The sequence below is a fragment of the Amblyomma mixtum genome, chromosome 4 (genome assembly GCF_055824585.1).
Source record: "Amblyomma mixtum isolate Tamu chromosome 4, ASM5582458v1, whole genome shotgun sequence".
Lineage (NCBI taxonomy): Eukaryota > Metazoa > Arthropoda > Arachnida > Ixodida > Ixodidae > Amblyomma > Amblyomma mixtum.
In genome coordinates this window covers 89860523-89874642 of record NC_143015.1, presented here as the reverse complement: position 1 = coordinate 89874642, position 14120 = coordinate 89860523, and the positions used below count along the sequence as shown (strand labels likewise).

General features: G+C 48.6%; 1 protein-coding gene across 1 annotated transcript; it reads left to right on the top strand.

Annotated features, from left to right (window-relative positions):
• Nucleotides 1-12948: 12948 nt before the first annotated feature.
• LOC149347368 (sulfotransferase ssu-1-like) lies at nucleotides 12949-13917 on the top strand. The gene has a single exon (XM_089541568.1). It carries the CDS (start codon nucleotides 12949-12951, stop codon nucleotides 13915-13917), a length of 969 nt encoding a protein of 322 aa, XP_089397694.1.
• Nucleotides 13918-14120: the final 203 nt, after the last annotated feature.

Here is a 14120-nt window from a genome sequence, read left to right as displayed (position 1 = left end):
AGTTCTTTCCACTCAGTTTGCCACAACAGTCGGAGAAGTGCTCCGGATCATTTTAGTCGCGTAGGTTAGCGGGCTTGGTAGCCACTTCGTGTGCTTCACCACTTCGAAAGCTCAACATATCGGAAAATCCGCGGGTGACCTAAACTTATGCACGGTTGCATAGGACAGCCCTGCTGTATTGCCCGGCTATTTACGCAATAAAAAAATATTTGGAAAGAGCGTAACTAAAACCAAGGGCCAGGAATAGTAAAGGCACATATGGCGCTGTGCTTCGGTTTTTTTTTCTCTGGTCCTTCGTTTTAGTAATGCCCTGCTCTTTCCTTGCGGATGATGTTAGGAAACATCTTCGGTAGTTGTTTCATAAACTCATCTCAGTTAGGCCAGATGGTCTCATCATTCTGATACCAGGGTCGGGCAGGGCCACCTAGAGCAAAGTGGACGTAACGGGGTTTAGTCTTCTCCCACGGGTTGAAGTCTGCCGCACGATTAAACTGGTCGAGGCAAACCTTTGCATCTCCATTTGTTAGTCCGCGGAAAATCGGCCGCTCCCGGTGTAGCTGGAAAACGAGTGGCGTTGACTGGGGTGTCATTTTGCATTTTCCTAAGCATGGCCTGTGGACGATTTAGTACAGTTACCAGACGTCGCATATAGGTGTCGCCAGTCCGGAATTAAAAACGCTTCCAAAAGAAGCTTTTTCGGGCTCACTAGACCCTCAAAGAATTGAATAATTTGGTGGCGGCAATAGCAACGAGAGAGGTCGGCGGTCGACGAACTGAATGCCCCCCGCTCTCAGCAATGCTGAACTTAAAGGTGACAAAGAAGTTTCGAGATACAACGTGCAATGTGCCCCCATCAGTGTGGAGCAGCGTAGAATGCTTGCGCATGAGTGTGATCCTTCCAGATAAGCCTAACAGCCTAACAAAGTAAACAGGTCACGTGCCGGCGGCCCTTAGCGTACGCAAATAAACACTACAAAGCTATACGCCAATATATATGCTGAAAGGCTACACACTGCTACAATTCCAAAACAAAGCAGGAATCGCGCATCAGTTCAGAATTGCAGCCAATGGCATCGACTTATTGTCATGATATTGCAATCGACTGCTTTTATCTGTTAGCGTGACATTGCAGAAGCTCAGTGGCTCATGCACTGGTTAGCTTGAATTAAGTGTGACAATAGCAATAACAGCGTTCTAAAAACAGGCTCTAAGTTCGTGCCCTCAAATAAGGAGGAAATCCAAGAATTATAAACACACCAAACGGCAACAATTTTTAACGCTTATGAATACCAACTTCAGGTGCCATCCGAACAGCCGACCTTTTCAAAATGAGAGAGAGCGAAAAACACAATAAAGAGTGACATGAGTGATTAAAATATCCCGAGCATCAAGCAAAAAATGAAAACTGTTTTTGAGGAAAGGAAATGGCGCAGTAACTGTCTCACTTATCTTGGTACACACCTGAACAGCGCTGTAAGGGAAGCGTAAAGGAGTGAGTGATAGATGAAAGAAAGAGGTTCAGAAAACTGGTTTTGAGGAAGTGAAAACAGCAGTAACTGTCTCAGTTCTCGATGGAACAGCCAGGATCGAACCCGCGCACTCCAGCTCAATAGTCCAACGTCGTAATCATCGAGCCATCGCGGCGAGTTGCTACTTGAGTCAGGCGCCAGAAGGAATAATCATTCGCGGAGGAGGAGAAGGAACGGGGAGGATAGAGGAGGAGGAGCCACCGGCTGAGTAGCCGTCCTAACTACGGACTACAATGACGCGGATGTACCGGAGCGTTCTGACGCTTCTGACCTCTCAGCCGCTAATGCTATTCAGTTCTCGTTGATTAAATTTATGTGCTGATACTATTTTTCTCTTCATCGCACAACTACGCGAAAAATTAGTTATGAGAAAAAGAACGACGCAGTATGGGACTATCTCGCTTGTTTGGGGACATGTCAACCGCGCAGCGAGAGCAGGTCGGAACATCTCCCGAAGAGTAGATGGCGCAAGCAGGCGCAATTCGGCGGTAAGCAAGTCGAGTTCGCTGTACTTGCTTCAGCCATTAAACGCAAAACAAGCGGCTGAAGAAATAAGTTTCTGAAGAGAGGAAATACACAGTAACGCTCTGTCTACTCGCAGGTACCTCGGCGGTGCCAAATGCGATTGATTTGTCAGTAAATAAAAGGCGAGGTAACTTTACGACTTTTCGGCGAACACCTCAACGGTACCATTAGAGAAGGGGGAATAACAGGTCCGTTATGGAGGGAATAAAAAATAAATTCCTCTCCACGGTGCTTGAGTAGTTGGGGCGCTCAGTAACCGGGTTGAAACCCGGCTGCGGCGGCCACGTTTCGATGATACCCAAAGGGCACCGGTGTGTTTTACGATATCACTGCCCTTCAGGTTCTCGAAATTATACGGACCTCTCGACTACGGCATCACTTCCTTCGTTGACTCTCACCTTCCTTTTAACAATCACGGTTTAGTTGATGTGTCCACGGAAAAGTGGGACAGTTGCAGCGTACCTCGTTTTCTCTAAACAAATTTCTGGCAAATAATTTCCACAATGCGGGGATCTTAATTCCCATTGGCATCGCATAGCACGCGGGCCCCTTTTTCCTTTCCAATCCAAAAAAAATGGCTGAGGCTTAACTTGGTTAAGCCTGGAGAATGCGAAGCATGATCGTGTCGCGTAATTTGGAGACGCACAACCACAGCGACGGCGCGAGATGGCCCCCGTTTCTCCACTGTCGTGACGTCATCGTGTCACGTGGTGTGACGTCATGTATCACGTGATTTGGAGGCGCACAACCACAGCGACGGCGCGAGGTGGGCCCCCGTTTCTCCACTGTCGTGACGTCATCGTGTCACGTGGTGTGGCGTCACTGTCGTGACGTCATCGGGTCACATGGTGTGACGTCATGTATCACGTGATTTGGAGGCGCACAACCACAGCGACGGCGCGAGGTGGGCCCCCGTTTCTCTACTGTCGTGACGTCATCGTGTAACGTGGTGTGACGTCATGTATCACGTGATTTGGAGGCGCATAACCACGGTGAAGGGCTGAAGTGGTAGCTAAAGTAGTATGCTTCGCATAAAACGCAGCCACAACGACGGTATTTGAACCCGGCACGCCGAGCGCAGTGTTTAATAACTAAGAAACGCTGCTGATGCCTCCTCATTACTCGAGTGCAGCTACCGCCATCCATGAGCCGTCCTGGAACGGTGTACGCATTTCCTGCAATGCTGTTCATGCTTACACCTACTTTTGACAATGAGATCGATTGTCGCTACTTAAAGGGCAACTCCGGCGATTTTTCAGCCATTTTAAGTTAATGGCTGTTTTGTGTTCTTAAGAACCTCCTGTAATGTGTACGATACAAGGTTTTCAAATGCAACCGTAAAATAATTTTTAAACAGCAAAAAACGCAAAACTCGAAACCGCAAAACCGAAACTGGGGAGGTGCCTTCTTGCGGTATTGACTGTGACGTCACGAGCGGGTTCGCCGCGCTGTGAAGTCCCCGAAGATATCACAACTACCCTGAGCCGCGCTGTTGACATGACTGAAAGCGCGGAGGACAGCTTTTCTGAGACCAGCGAGTCTCTAGAAGACGACTCATTCGACGATTCTGGACTGGACGAGTCGCCTTTCAGGTATGATCCACCGCCGCGCGAGCCAGCCGAGTCACACCACAGGCCGCGTCACCTGCAGCACGGAGACGGTGTGAACTCGGAGAAGTGATTACTTGAGTCATTTCTCGTGCATGCATTTGTGACAGAGTCGTCAGAACAAAAGTTAATGAGATGCTCCCGCCGACTGCTGTTCGTGTAGCCAGTGCCGGCCGACCCAGCCTGATGAAAGAATCTGCTGCCGGAACGTTCCCGCAGTGCACAACGTCCTTACAGGGGCATGCATCACCAACAGTCCTCACTGCGAAGCTTTATCTCGAGCTTTTGGAAGTGAGTTCACGCCAGCTACCGTTGTACAATCCAACATACCGCTTCTTCTTGACGGCCGCGCTTCGTTCAGCTGGCCGCTGCGATAGACGGTTGTACTAGAATAACGTTGGCACAGAAAAAGCCTTCAAGCGCCAGTTGAATGAAGCCTTAGCGAGTCCAAAGCTCTCTTTGAAGTACACGCTGTCTTCATAGCAATCTGGCGCGAAATGTTCCGAGCACAAGCGGGAATGCTTCCTCGGAGACCAGTTTATACGGCGGACAGCTCTCACCAACTTGTCGCGAAGGTTCTTATCGCAAGGAAACCTACGCTAGATCACGCCCGTTGTCACAGATCAAGAATTTGTGCACCCCACAGCACAACAGAAGTTGCCGTGACCCATCACTCTGTCGTACACATCACATCAGGCATGTTGAGATGGCGCGAAATTGCACAAGTGGTCGAAATAATTCCGGAGAGCTCCACTACGGACCTCTTTCTTCCTCTTCTTTCACTCCTCCCTTACGTCGCGGTTCGGGTGTCCATTACTGCGTCATTTACTTTCCTCAAAACCAATTTTCAGTGTTCCCCTGCACTGCCAGCGCCAGCGCGCGCCCAACCAGCTTGACACGCCGCCCCGCCAGTGACGTCACAGAACAGGGTGGCCTGTAGAAGTTGCTCGATCAGTGGGTGCCGCTCGCTTCGAGGAGCGCTTGTCTTCAAAATTCGCTTGCGGAAAAACTACGCCGGTTTCAGGTGCGAAATTTTACATGAGGCATCAGACTATCATAAAGAATACAGACTTAAAATTGCATTTTAATCGATGCACATCGAAAAATCGCCGGAGTTGCCCTTTAAGGTTTTGTTGACCTATGCAGGGTGTTTCACCCAAGACCTTATAGGAGTTTTAAATGAACGCTTTTGAATTATAGGAGTGCTCTTTCCGGCATAACATGTCACTGGTATAGCACTTCAGAATACAGTTGCGAAGAGCTATTAAGCAGGCCGGTTAACTGATAGTGAATAATTAAGCTTTTAGTCGTGACTCTTAAGCTCCTTAATTACTGAGAGGCATGTAGCCCACCGCAAGTAATATCCATATGAACTTTGAGAATTTCGATAACGCGGTTATTCTCGGCGCCTTGGATCAACAAATTTTGGCTGTTTCTACGAGTTACGTGTAATGGAGAGATTGTTTTTTTCTTGCAAGTCTCTCGAAACCGCATGTAAATTAGCGCGGTGTAGATAAAATTTGTTCAGCCGCACCGTCGAGGGAAAAGCCATTTCCGAAATTCTAAAAAATTATATGGTAATACCTGCGTAGGCTCCATGCCTCTCAAAACTCACGGAGCCTAATAGCAATGGTTTAGAAACTTAAATTTTCATGTTAGTTAACCATCGTGCTAGTTAGCACGTCTTGGTTTTATTCGGGTATACTCCCCTGCTTACAATTCTATGCCAAAAATTCGCTCTTCTAAGTCCAAAACATTATTTTTAAAGATTCTGTAAAATCATAGGTGAAAGACCCTATATTTTCGTGTACCCTATTACTTTAATCAAAGCAGGATCACAATTCAATTCAGTCATTATAATGCACGTAACGAGAGAGGAGGTATGATCGTCCGCCTTTGCAACACACATGAGAGTGAGGGTCAAGAGACCAGGTTTCGAGAACACGCAACAGATCTCAAAGCTGGGCTAGCTAATTGGGACAAAAACAGATATATGAGAAATGCAAAAGTGGTACAAGTACAGTAAAAAGAAGCGAACAAATGTGGTTAGATGCCGAAAAGGGGCGCAAAAAAAATTGAGGGGTCACTTTTAAGAATATGGCGCGATAACATTCATGGTTTAATGTCCATATATGCGGAATTGGTCCATATCTAGTTACATTCATTGATGCCTGGGAGTCTTCGTACTACTCCTGGAGCGGTGGTCCTGTAGCTAGGCGATCTGCCACTGCCCTGCGATGAGAAGTACTGCCACTATAGAGCGGTGTCTTCTGACATCCATCACATGCTGTGGACCTGCCCCTCCAACCCCGCTATTCCCTCCATCCACAACCCAACCTGGAAGGACTGGGAGGCGACCCCGCTCGGCTGCCACGACTTACAGGCCCAACAAGCCTTACTTGGGCGGCGGCCACGGCCACTGGGGTCCCAAACTAGGGCCTCCACCTTGTGCTTGCATGGATCGGTCCCTTACGGGCTGATAAAAACATTTCTCCTATCCCTTCATATTACATTTCTTCGCCACCACCACCACCTGTGTGCTTCGTGCGACTCAGGTTGATCTTCGAAAGCAACCCTACTGACTAATAATTAAGTAAACTGCTACCTACTACGATGGGAAGTTAGCTCATGCTCCGCAGAGCAGCTTACGATGACGCCACAAGGTCACATGACTTAGATGGTCCACCTGAGCTAGGTAGCACACCTATGCCGCTTCTATGGGTTTCTTTATTGTTAGCCGAGCAGGTGAGGAGCCTTCTGACAAGGCAGCGCCCCGAAATGAGGCACTGGTCTCGTATTAGGACATAACGCAATATACAGAGAGCTACGAGTGCTCATGCCTCAGCACGATTCCTTCAACATAGAAGAGGCTACCACAGGGCGACGCCTGTGGTAGCCTCTTGTGGACATACTCTACCATATTCTTCGATCTGGCAAATCCGTTCTGTCAGCTGTGCGGTGAGCCTGCCACTTTGGATCACATAATCTGGGCCTCCTCAGAGGATCCGCCACCGGTAGATCTAGTTACGTCCCTTTCCTGAAAAGTGTCACCCTGTTCTCGGCAGTTCGCACCTCAGCGTTCAGTCCAGGGCTACGACGAGAACGCTAGAGGTCACCGACAGACTACAACTGCCGGCCACCTAAAGGAGCTCAATGACCCACTACACCCGCCATTTGATTTGCTGAAAAATAAAGTTGTTTCTCTGTCCCTCTCTCGCTCTCCCTTAAGGACAGTGACGCCGTATAACACAGCGCCTTGCCTGCGACAAGGGCTCCTTAGCGCTGCCGCGTTAAAAAGAAAAGGCCCACTAAGCGCGGCTGTCGGAGCAGTGCATAGCTGGCCCCACAAAGACGCTGCAGGTTCTGAGCGGTCTACTCAAAGTCAAAGTCAAATTTAGTTTCAACATCAAACGCTCGCTAGACAGGTGTGATGTTGAGGGGGGGGGGGGGGGGGCAAGCAAAAAGCCTGAAAAAGGCTTGAATGGGCCTGCACCCCGTTGCAGATGGCGGAGCGACGCAGAAACCGACATGATAAGAAAAGAAAGGCAAGTACATTCTTATTTCATGTACAACAAAAAGAAGAGACAAAGATACATCAAGGCAGGAATTCCAGTACAAGTAGCAAAGATACAAGAAAGGCGGAAAATACAAGAATACAAGATACAAAAATACAATACAAGAATACAAGATACAAGAAAGGCGAAAAAGACTAGTTACAAGACAAGGGATAGCTATGGAATTCTAGGAAATTGAAAACTCGCAAAAAATACATATAAAAATAAAAATCACAGAAGTGTGGTAAGAAGTTTGAGAGCACATTGATTACGAGTGAGCGATATGGGCACCATTTAGTACACTTGGTAAGGTATAGCGTAGCATCTGGCGGCCGTAATTGGGTAGTGTATATGGTAACTGCCGTTGTTCTGTGCTCCTTGTATTATAATCAGCGTGCCGTAATTTCATTTCTGCAAGTTCCTTGAGATAAAAATCATTATTTTTCATCGAGGTCTGATAGCGTGATGCAAGCACTGAATTAGAAAGATTTGGTAATGAGATTAGGTTCAAGTTTTCAAAAAAGGGCTTGGTGTGGACATCATAAGCAGCATTTGAAATTATGCGCAGAGTTTTCATTTGCAACCTGTGTATTTTAGCAAGGTTAGTAGCAGTTGTGGTGCCCCACACTAGGTAACAATATCTTAAAGTTGAAAAAAAGAGGCTATGATAGAGCAATAATTTTATGTTTGGGGGCAAAAGAAATCGCAGGCGCGATAACATCCCCACACTACGGCATAATTTAGAGCGAGATAATTTAGAGCTCGTCAGGCATCCCGAGGTGCTTGCGAAAAAATCGTTCAAGCGCCGAACGAATCACGCGTGTTCGACCCAGCGAAGGCCTTTTGTGACCCTGGCACCTGCGTACCAGTGATAGTAGGGTGTGTTTCGAAATTTTTTGAATATCTCAAAGCACAACCTGCTAGCGCACACATTCACATCTGGCCTAACAGTGTAAATCAGCTGCCGTTTTTTTTTCGTTTTCGTGTAAGGTTCATGAAAATGTGGTGGGAATTATATTCATAAAAATAAGAGCAGTGCTTCATCCAATTCCGGCTCAGTGCTTTCCGTACAAAAGCGACAGCAGTCGGGAAAATATGCATTCAACTATGCTTTTTCACGTGTTGAGAAGATAAATGTGAACGGCCGTAGAAAAAGTGGTGTGATAGAAGAATGAGGGGTGATATAAAAAAATATTGTATTTAAATCAATAACTCAAATTACCAAAAGCAAGGCAGCTGGAAAGGAAACAGAAAATTTCCATGGGACACAGATGAGCCATCAAGAAAGATTAGAAAGTGCATCCGCTCATGCATCACAAAATAGGCAAACGGCATTCAAAGCATAGTTTTCCATCTATCGCGGCGCACAGTCCTGTTTTGTGGCCCTCCAGCTTGGCGCAGGTTTCTTTCTGTTCGTACCGCGTATAGTTGGGTGAGTGTGGTTATTTTACCGGCTCTCGACTTGTCGCAAAACACATATTAGCAGCGCTGAAAAGAGAATCCAGTAAGGCTATTTAGGGGATATTTGCGGATATATATAAGTGCTAAATGTGTGGATTGAAATTCGCAAGGAAAAATAAAATAGGCCACCGCACACCGAACAAAAAAGAAATCCGCACAGGACCTTCATAAATGTGTTTCAGCAAATAAATGGTAGTGTTTGTTTGGACTTCACAGTACTGCACCAGAATGAAAATTTGATACAGCTTCAAGTATTCAGTATTTATCACAGTTAAACGGCAGAACCCGAAGCACAAGTAGTCTTAAAGCGCCAGCTGCTTTTAACAAGGGTGCAGAAAGTTTTGCCAACTGCAAGTTGTCGCATGGTGGCGTTACGGCAAACAAAGGGAGGAATTAGGCTTTGTGGTCGGAGACCTTAAAAGAACATTAGCGTTGGCGCTTTATTTCCTAAAGCTCCCCACTTGTGCAGTCAAACCGAATGTGGCGTCAAGTAGGCTGCCTTGATCGAATAAATGTACCGACTAGCAGAGGAAGCGTGAGCTTGAGGTAGTGACGCCACTAGAGAAACGATGGACTACTCTAGTTTCCTCCGCCTGTTATTGCGCCTACGTGTAATGCGCCCTATGCCCCACCAGTATATGGTTGTCCTGGCACACGCCGACGCCTAACTTTACGCATATTTTCGAATTTCACTGCGTGTTCTTCGGCAGTCTAGCGGTCGGGTCGTTGTCGGTCGGCTCAATGCTTGTGTTATAGTCTCCTTTGCATCTCAGCCTCCGCTGGGCATCGCCGATGGCAGACTTCCCGCGTCTGATGTAGGCGCTGTTGCTTGACATGGTCTCGCTGCGCTTCCTATCGGCGACGCTTGCCGGCTGCGCAGTGATGTTTTGTATGATGATGCTCTTCTTCTGTGGGTCGTGGTCGCTTGCGAGGCCCCATGATGTCCGATATGTCAGGTGCTTAAGTTCGGCAAAGAGACCCCGCACAGAAAAGGCGCACGAGCAGCAGCCTGCTGACAATCCGACATTATGAAGAATAAAAACCGCAAAAAGGGACGGGCAAGAGGTAGGCGACAACAGAGGACCGTCCCAGTCTCTGACCCATCTCATTCTGCGGTTTTTAACGCGATAGCATAAAGGAGACCCAGCCAGAGAAAATCCGGCATCGCCGTCGGCGTTCTTAACGGTGTGACTATTCACGACAAATCACCGGAAAAGCAAAGTAAGAGGAAGGTGTTCCAACCAGGTTACGAAACCTTGTGGCGTCAACACTGCCTGCCCATCGGATTGTGGGCAAACGGCCGTGGCAGATGGAAGTCAAGTAAATACCGGTCGTGAAAGGTTGCGCGGCAAGATAAACCAAGGTGCACACGCCACATCTGTGGCAGAGCCTGCCATCGCATCGCTTCAACGCTGCATCACTGCGCCAGTGTGATATGAGGATCAACAGGGATCTATGAATTTCATGTAGAGAAAGACTAGTCCTGCATATATGGGCATTATTCTATTAAGGTCCACCTTTAAGGTGGAGTTAAAGTGTCTCCTCCAATAATTTTGACGCTAGGTAAAGCCAGGCTAACGGTGGCGCCAAGTTTCGCCTTCAAATGACCTTGAGCTTCCAAAGCAAGCAAAAAGGCTCGTAACTGGCCCCTATGGAACTGTCAACATCTTAGTCGCACTGTAGTTGACGAAACCGATGAAGAATGAGAGCTTTGAAAAGAAAGGAAAGGCGTATAACTGGCCCCCTTGGACAGTGGACACCTCAGTCGCGCTTTAAGCTATGAAACCGATGGAGCGCGAGCTTCGGAACATTACTGCCCTCTTGAAACAGCGCACACTTGTCGGGCTTTAAGCTACCTGGTGGTGTTGACAGATGTGCGCGGCATACGTTGGTATTGACAACGTTGTGGCAGGAACTCAGCACTAAGGCCATACGCTGCCAGCGTTCATTGTGTTCATTGGCGTTCGCGTTCAGATCATTTTAGAATTAGGTGATTTTAAGGTAACGAAGTGGACGTAACTGGCTCCCTGGATCAGTGGACGCCTGAATTGCACTTTGGGGCTCGTGGGGTAGTGCTAGAGAGAGAGGGATGTGGGCGACAGGCGTTAGCGCTGACAACGTTGTGCCACGCACACGGTACTCCAGCTATAGAATAGGCAGCAGAATTCACTGTGTGAGCAAACTGTCGTAGTCAACAATTAACTGCCACCTGCTAGGATGACAGGGTGGGCGCGCTGTCGATCCAGTGTCCAGAACACAGTCGACGTTACAGACGCCAAGCCTCGTATACGCCATAGCTTTCGCTTTCTGACCAGATTCAGCAGTCGCCGCGGTGGCTGAGTGTTTATGGTGCTCGGCTGCTGGCCCGAAAGACGCGGGATCGATCGCGGCCGCAGCGGTAGAATTTCGATACAGGCGAAATTCTAGATTCTGCGATGTCAGTGCACATTAAAGAGCCCCAGGTGGTCGAAATTTCCGCTGCCCATCCCTACGACGTCCCTCATAGCCGGAGTCATTTTGGGGCTTTAAACCACCTTAAACCATTAGTTTAACCGCAGCTAATTCTTTTGTTCTTCATAATGCCGCACCAACTGGCTTGCAACTTCGCTCTCCTAGCTGGCGATCCGACCGATCATAAATACGCATGCTCGGCGCGGTGCTCTTACTGGTCCAGCTGCGGCGAATGCTATCTCGAAATTGGATACAACGTGTATTCTGGGTAAGGTAGCTGTATAAATTATTATTCGCACCTCAATACTATTAAACTGCATTTTCACAAAACTCATTTTTGTCCCCGCACCCCAAAGGGCGCACATTGAATCGGAGCGAAACATCAGAGCGGGTTTGTGTAGCGGCAGCTACACTACGCCAGCCGCTTCGCGAGGTTGGCGTGGCTGTGCTCTGAGCCGTGGCACCACCGCCCCGCCAGTTGTGCGCTTGCGTGAAGTGACGTCATAGCCTGAAGCTGGTGTGCGTGCCACACACCTAGATTAAGCTAGCATTTAGAGCCTTCAACGTGGGAGAGAGAGAAAGAGAGAGAAACAACTTTATTGCAATAGATTGGAGGGATTTAGGGCAGGTGGGCTTGGTGTGGCCCCCAGGTGGGGGCGACTTCCTGGGCCCACGAAATGAGTGCCAGTTGGATGCTCTTGTCTGGCCTTTTGAGGAGTTGGTTGCGGCGCCGTGGCTGGTCACGCGATTGGTCACGTGGTGCGGAGCAGCTGCCGGCAGCATGGCGCGCCGGCTGAACCGAGTGGGGTAGAAGTAAAGAGGGGGATGGGCGGAGAGAGTGAATCCACGTCCAGGCACGAAGATTAAGAAGGAACGCCCACCCAAATAGAACCGAGAAAGACTGACTGCAATTCGACTGAGCGAGTTCCACTCGGCTAGCTGTCGCTATCACGTTACTCCAGGTTTAATCAGAGGTAAACCACAGCCAGTTTTAAGGTGAAAGTGGCTCATGCTCGCGGTGTCCTTTGGTGCCCTTAAATTGTGCCAGTTGTGGTCTCTCCTCCGCGCAGCGGCGCAACCTCCTCCCCCCTTAAAAACCGGTGCGCCGGTGAGGGGCGCAGCTGTGTATAGCAACCGTGGCGTCAGTCAGTAGCGGTAGAAGAGCGCGCGCGCGCGTCGGCGGCGGCACCTGCACTGCTCCTCCTTCGACAGACGTATCATTGCAGTCGAGTGAGCGAGACGCATTGCTCCGAAGACGCCCAGTGATTCCGCGCCAAGCGGTTTTGTGAAGCGACAGAGGGTATACCGCAAGGCTTTCGCCAAGCACACTTTAGAATTTGCAGTGTCTTCGGCAATTTTCGACCGGGCAAGCTGATACTCTGTCGGGTCAAATCGCCCCGCTGCGATGGTTCAGTAGTAGTAGCCCTAAGGCGTCGATTGCCAGGAAGCTGATTTCGATGCATAGGGACTTTATCCGGCAGCGGCCGCAGCATTCCAGTTTTGGCAAATGCAAGATGTTAATGCGGGTAGCCGAGCCGTTCGCTACTGCGCCCTTCGTACGGCTCCACACGGTTCGCGGAACGCTAGAGCACACAAACAAGAAACCGGTGTATACAGAAGCGTGTGTTAAAACACCTACCTCACGAAGCTTTTTTTTGTTTTTAGCTGAACATCATGCTGCTCACATCCGGTAGCTGGCTTCTGCCAGCGCATTCCTTCATAATACGTTTAAGTACAAAAAAAAATCTCAAGCTCTGAAATTTCACTCAATCTTTGCTTCAAATTTATTATTTGTGCAGGTGTATTGTCTCAAGTCTCCTCATGGCGAAGAGGAAGCCGTCCGTTCAAATAATAGATGGTGTACCCAGGGATCCTCACTACGACCCGGACCTCTTGAGGGACGCACTGAAGTTTCTTCCTGGAAAGGGCGATCTGGTCCTGATGTCTTACCCGAAAGCAGGGACGCACTGGGTTCTCTATATCGTACAGCTCATACTGAAAAGAGGCCAGCCCGTGAGCTCTTATGAACAGTTCAAAGAGAACATGCGCTATCTTGGAGCATCAGAGTTGGAAGGCTGGATGCCAAGCCTGCCCTTGCGGCTTCTGCAAACGCACCTTTCACCGCCACAGGGGGCCGCAAGCGCCGATGCAAAGTACATCTACGTAGCTCGGAACCCGTGGGACTTGGCTGTATCTCATTTTCACTTCGTGACCAAACTCAGCCTTTACAGCTTTCAGGATGGCTCTTTTGATGAGTTTGTTGAGGCCTTCCTCAGTGAGGGCATAGCCGGTTACGGCACCTACTTTGACCATGTAGTTTCCGGATTTGCTATGAAGGATGAGCCTAACGTGTTCTTCGTTTGCTATGAGGACCTCATGGAAGACACGCAGGGTACGATACTGAAACTGGCGCACTTCCTCGGAGAAAGCTACGGCCGTGAGTTGCAAGAAAACGAACACTTGTTCCAGAAGCTACTGGAACGTAGCATGGCGGAGAATATGAGAGAAGTAATGGTTGCCAATTTCGCCATCAGCGCACTAACTGAGGCAAATGCATGGAGTGAAAACCATAAAGAAGCATGGAAGGACGCATATCAGGATGACACCAGTAAATATAACTTCGTAAGAAAAGCCAAGGTTGGCGGCTGGAGAGAATATTTCTCTCGAGAACATCTCCGGCACATGGAGGCTGCTATAAGGAGGACGGAACAAACATCGGCGGTGATGGACCTGTGGAGAAACATCCGCAAAGAGGCTGCTGAAGTGGCTGGCATAGAATATGAGAAATAAACTGCCAGCGTTTTCTCTTCCGTGACAAACGGACTTCGTTGAGTTCTTTTTCTCATATAAGGATGTCAAGAATAGCCTCGTTTTGAACTTATGTAGCCGGAGAAAAAGCTTGTATTTCACCAATGGCAGATTTTTGGTTTGTCGCCATCCGCTTGGGTCTTCTTTGTGTTGTTGATATAATTTTTATCTTGCCGTTCATGTAG

Bases quoted from the DNA above. Each gene is read 5' to 3' on its own strand.
- LOC149347368 (XM_089541568.1), top strand. From the start codon at position 12,949: ATGGCGAAGAGGAAGCCGTCCGTTCAAATAATAGATGGTGTACCCAGG.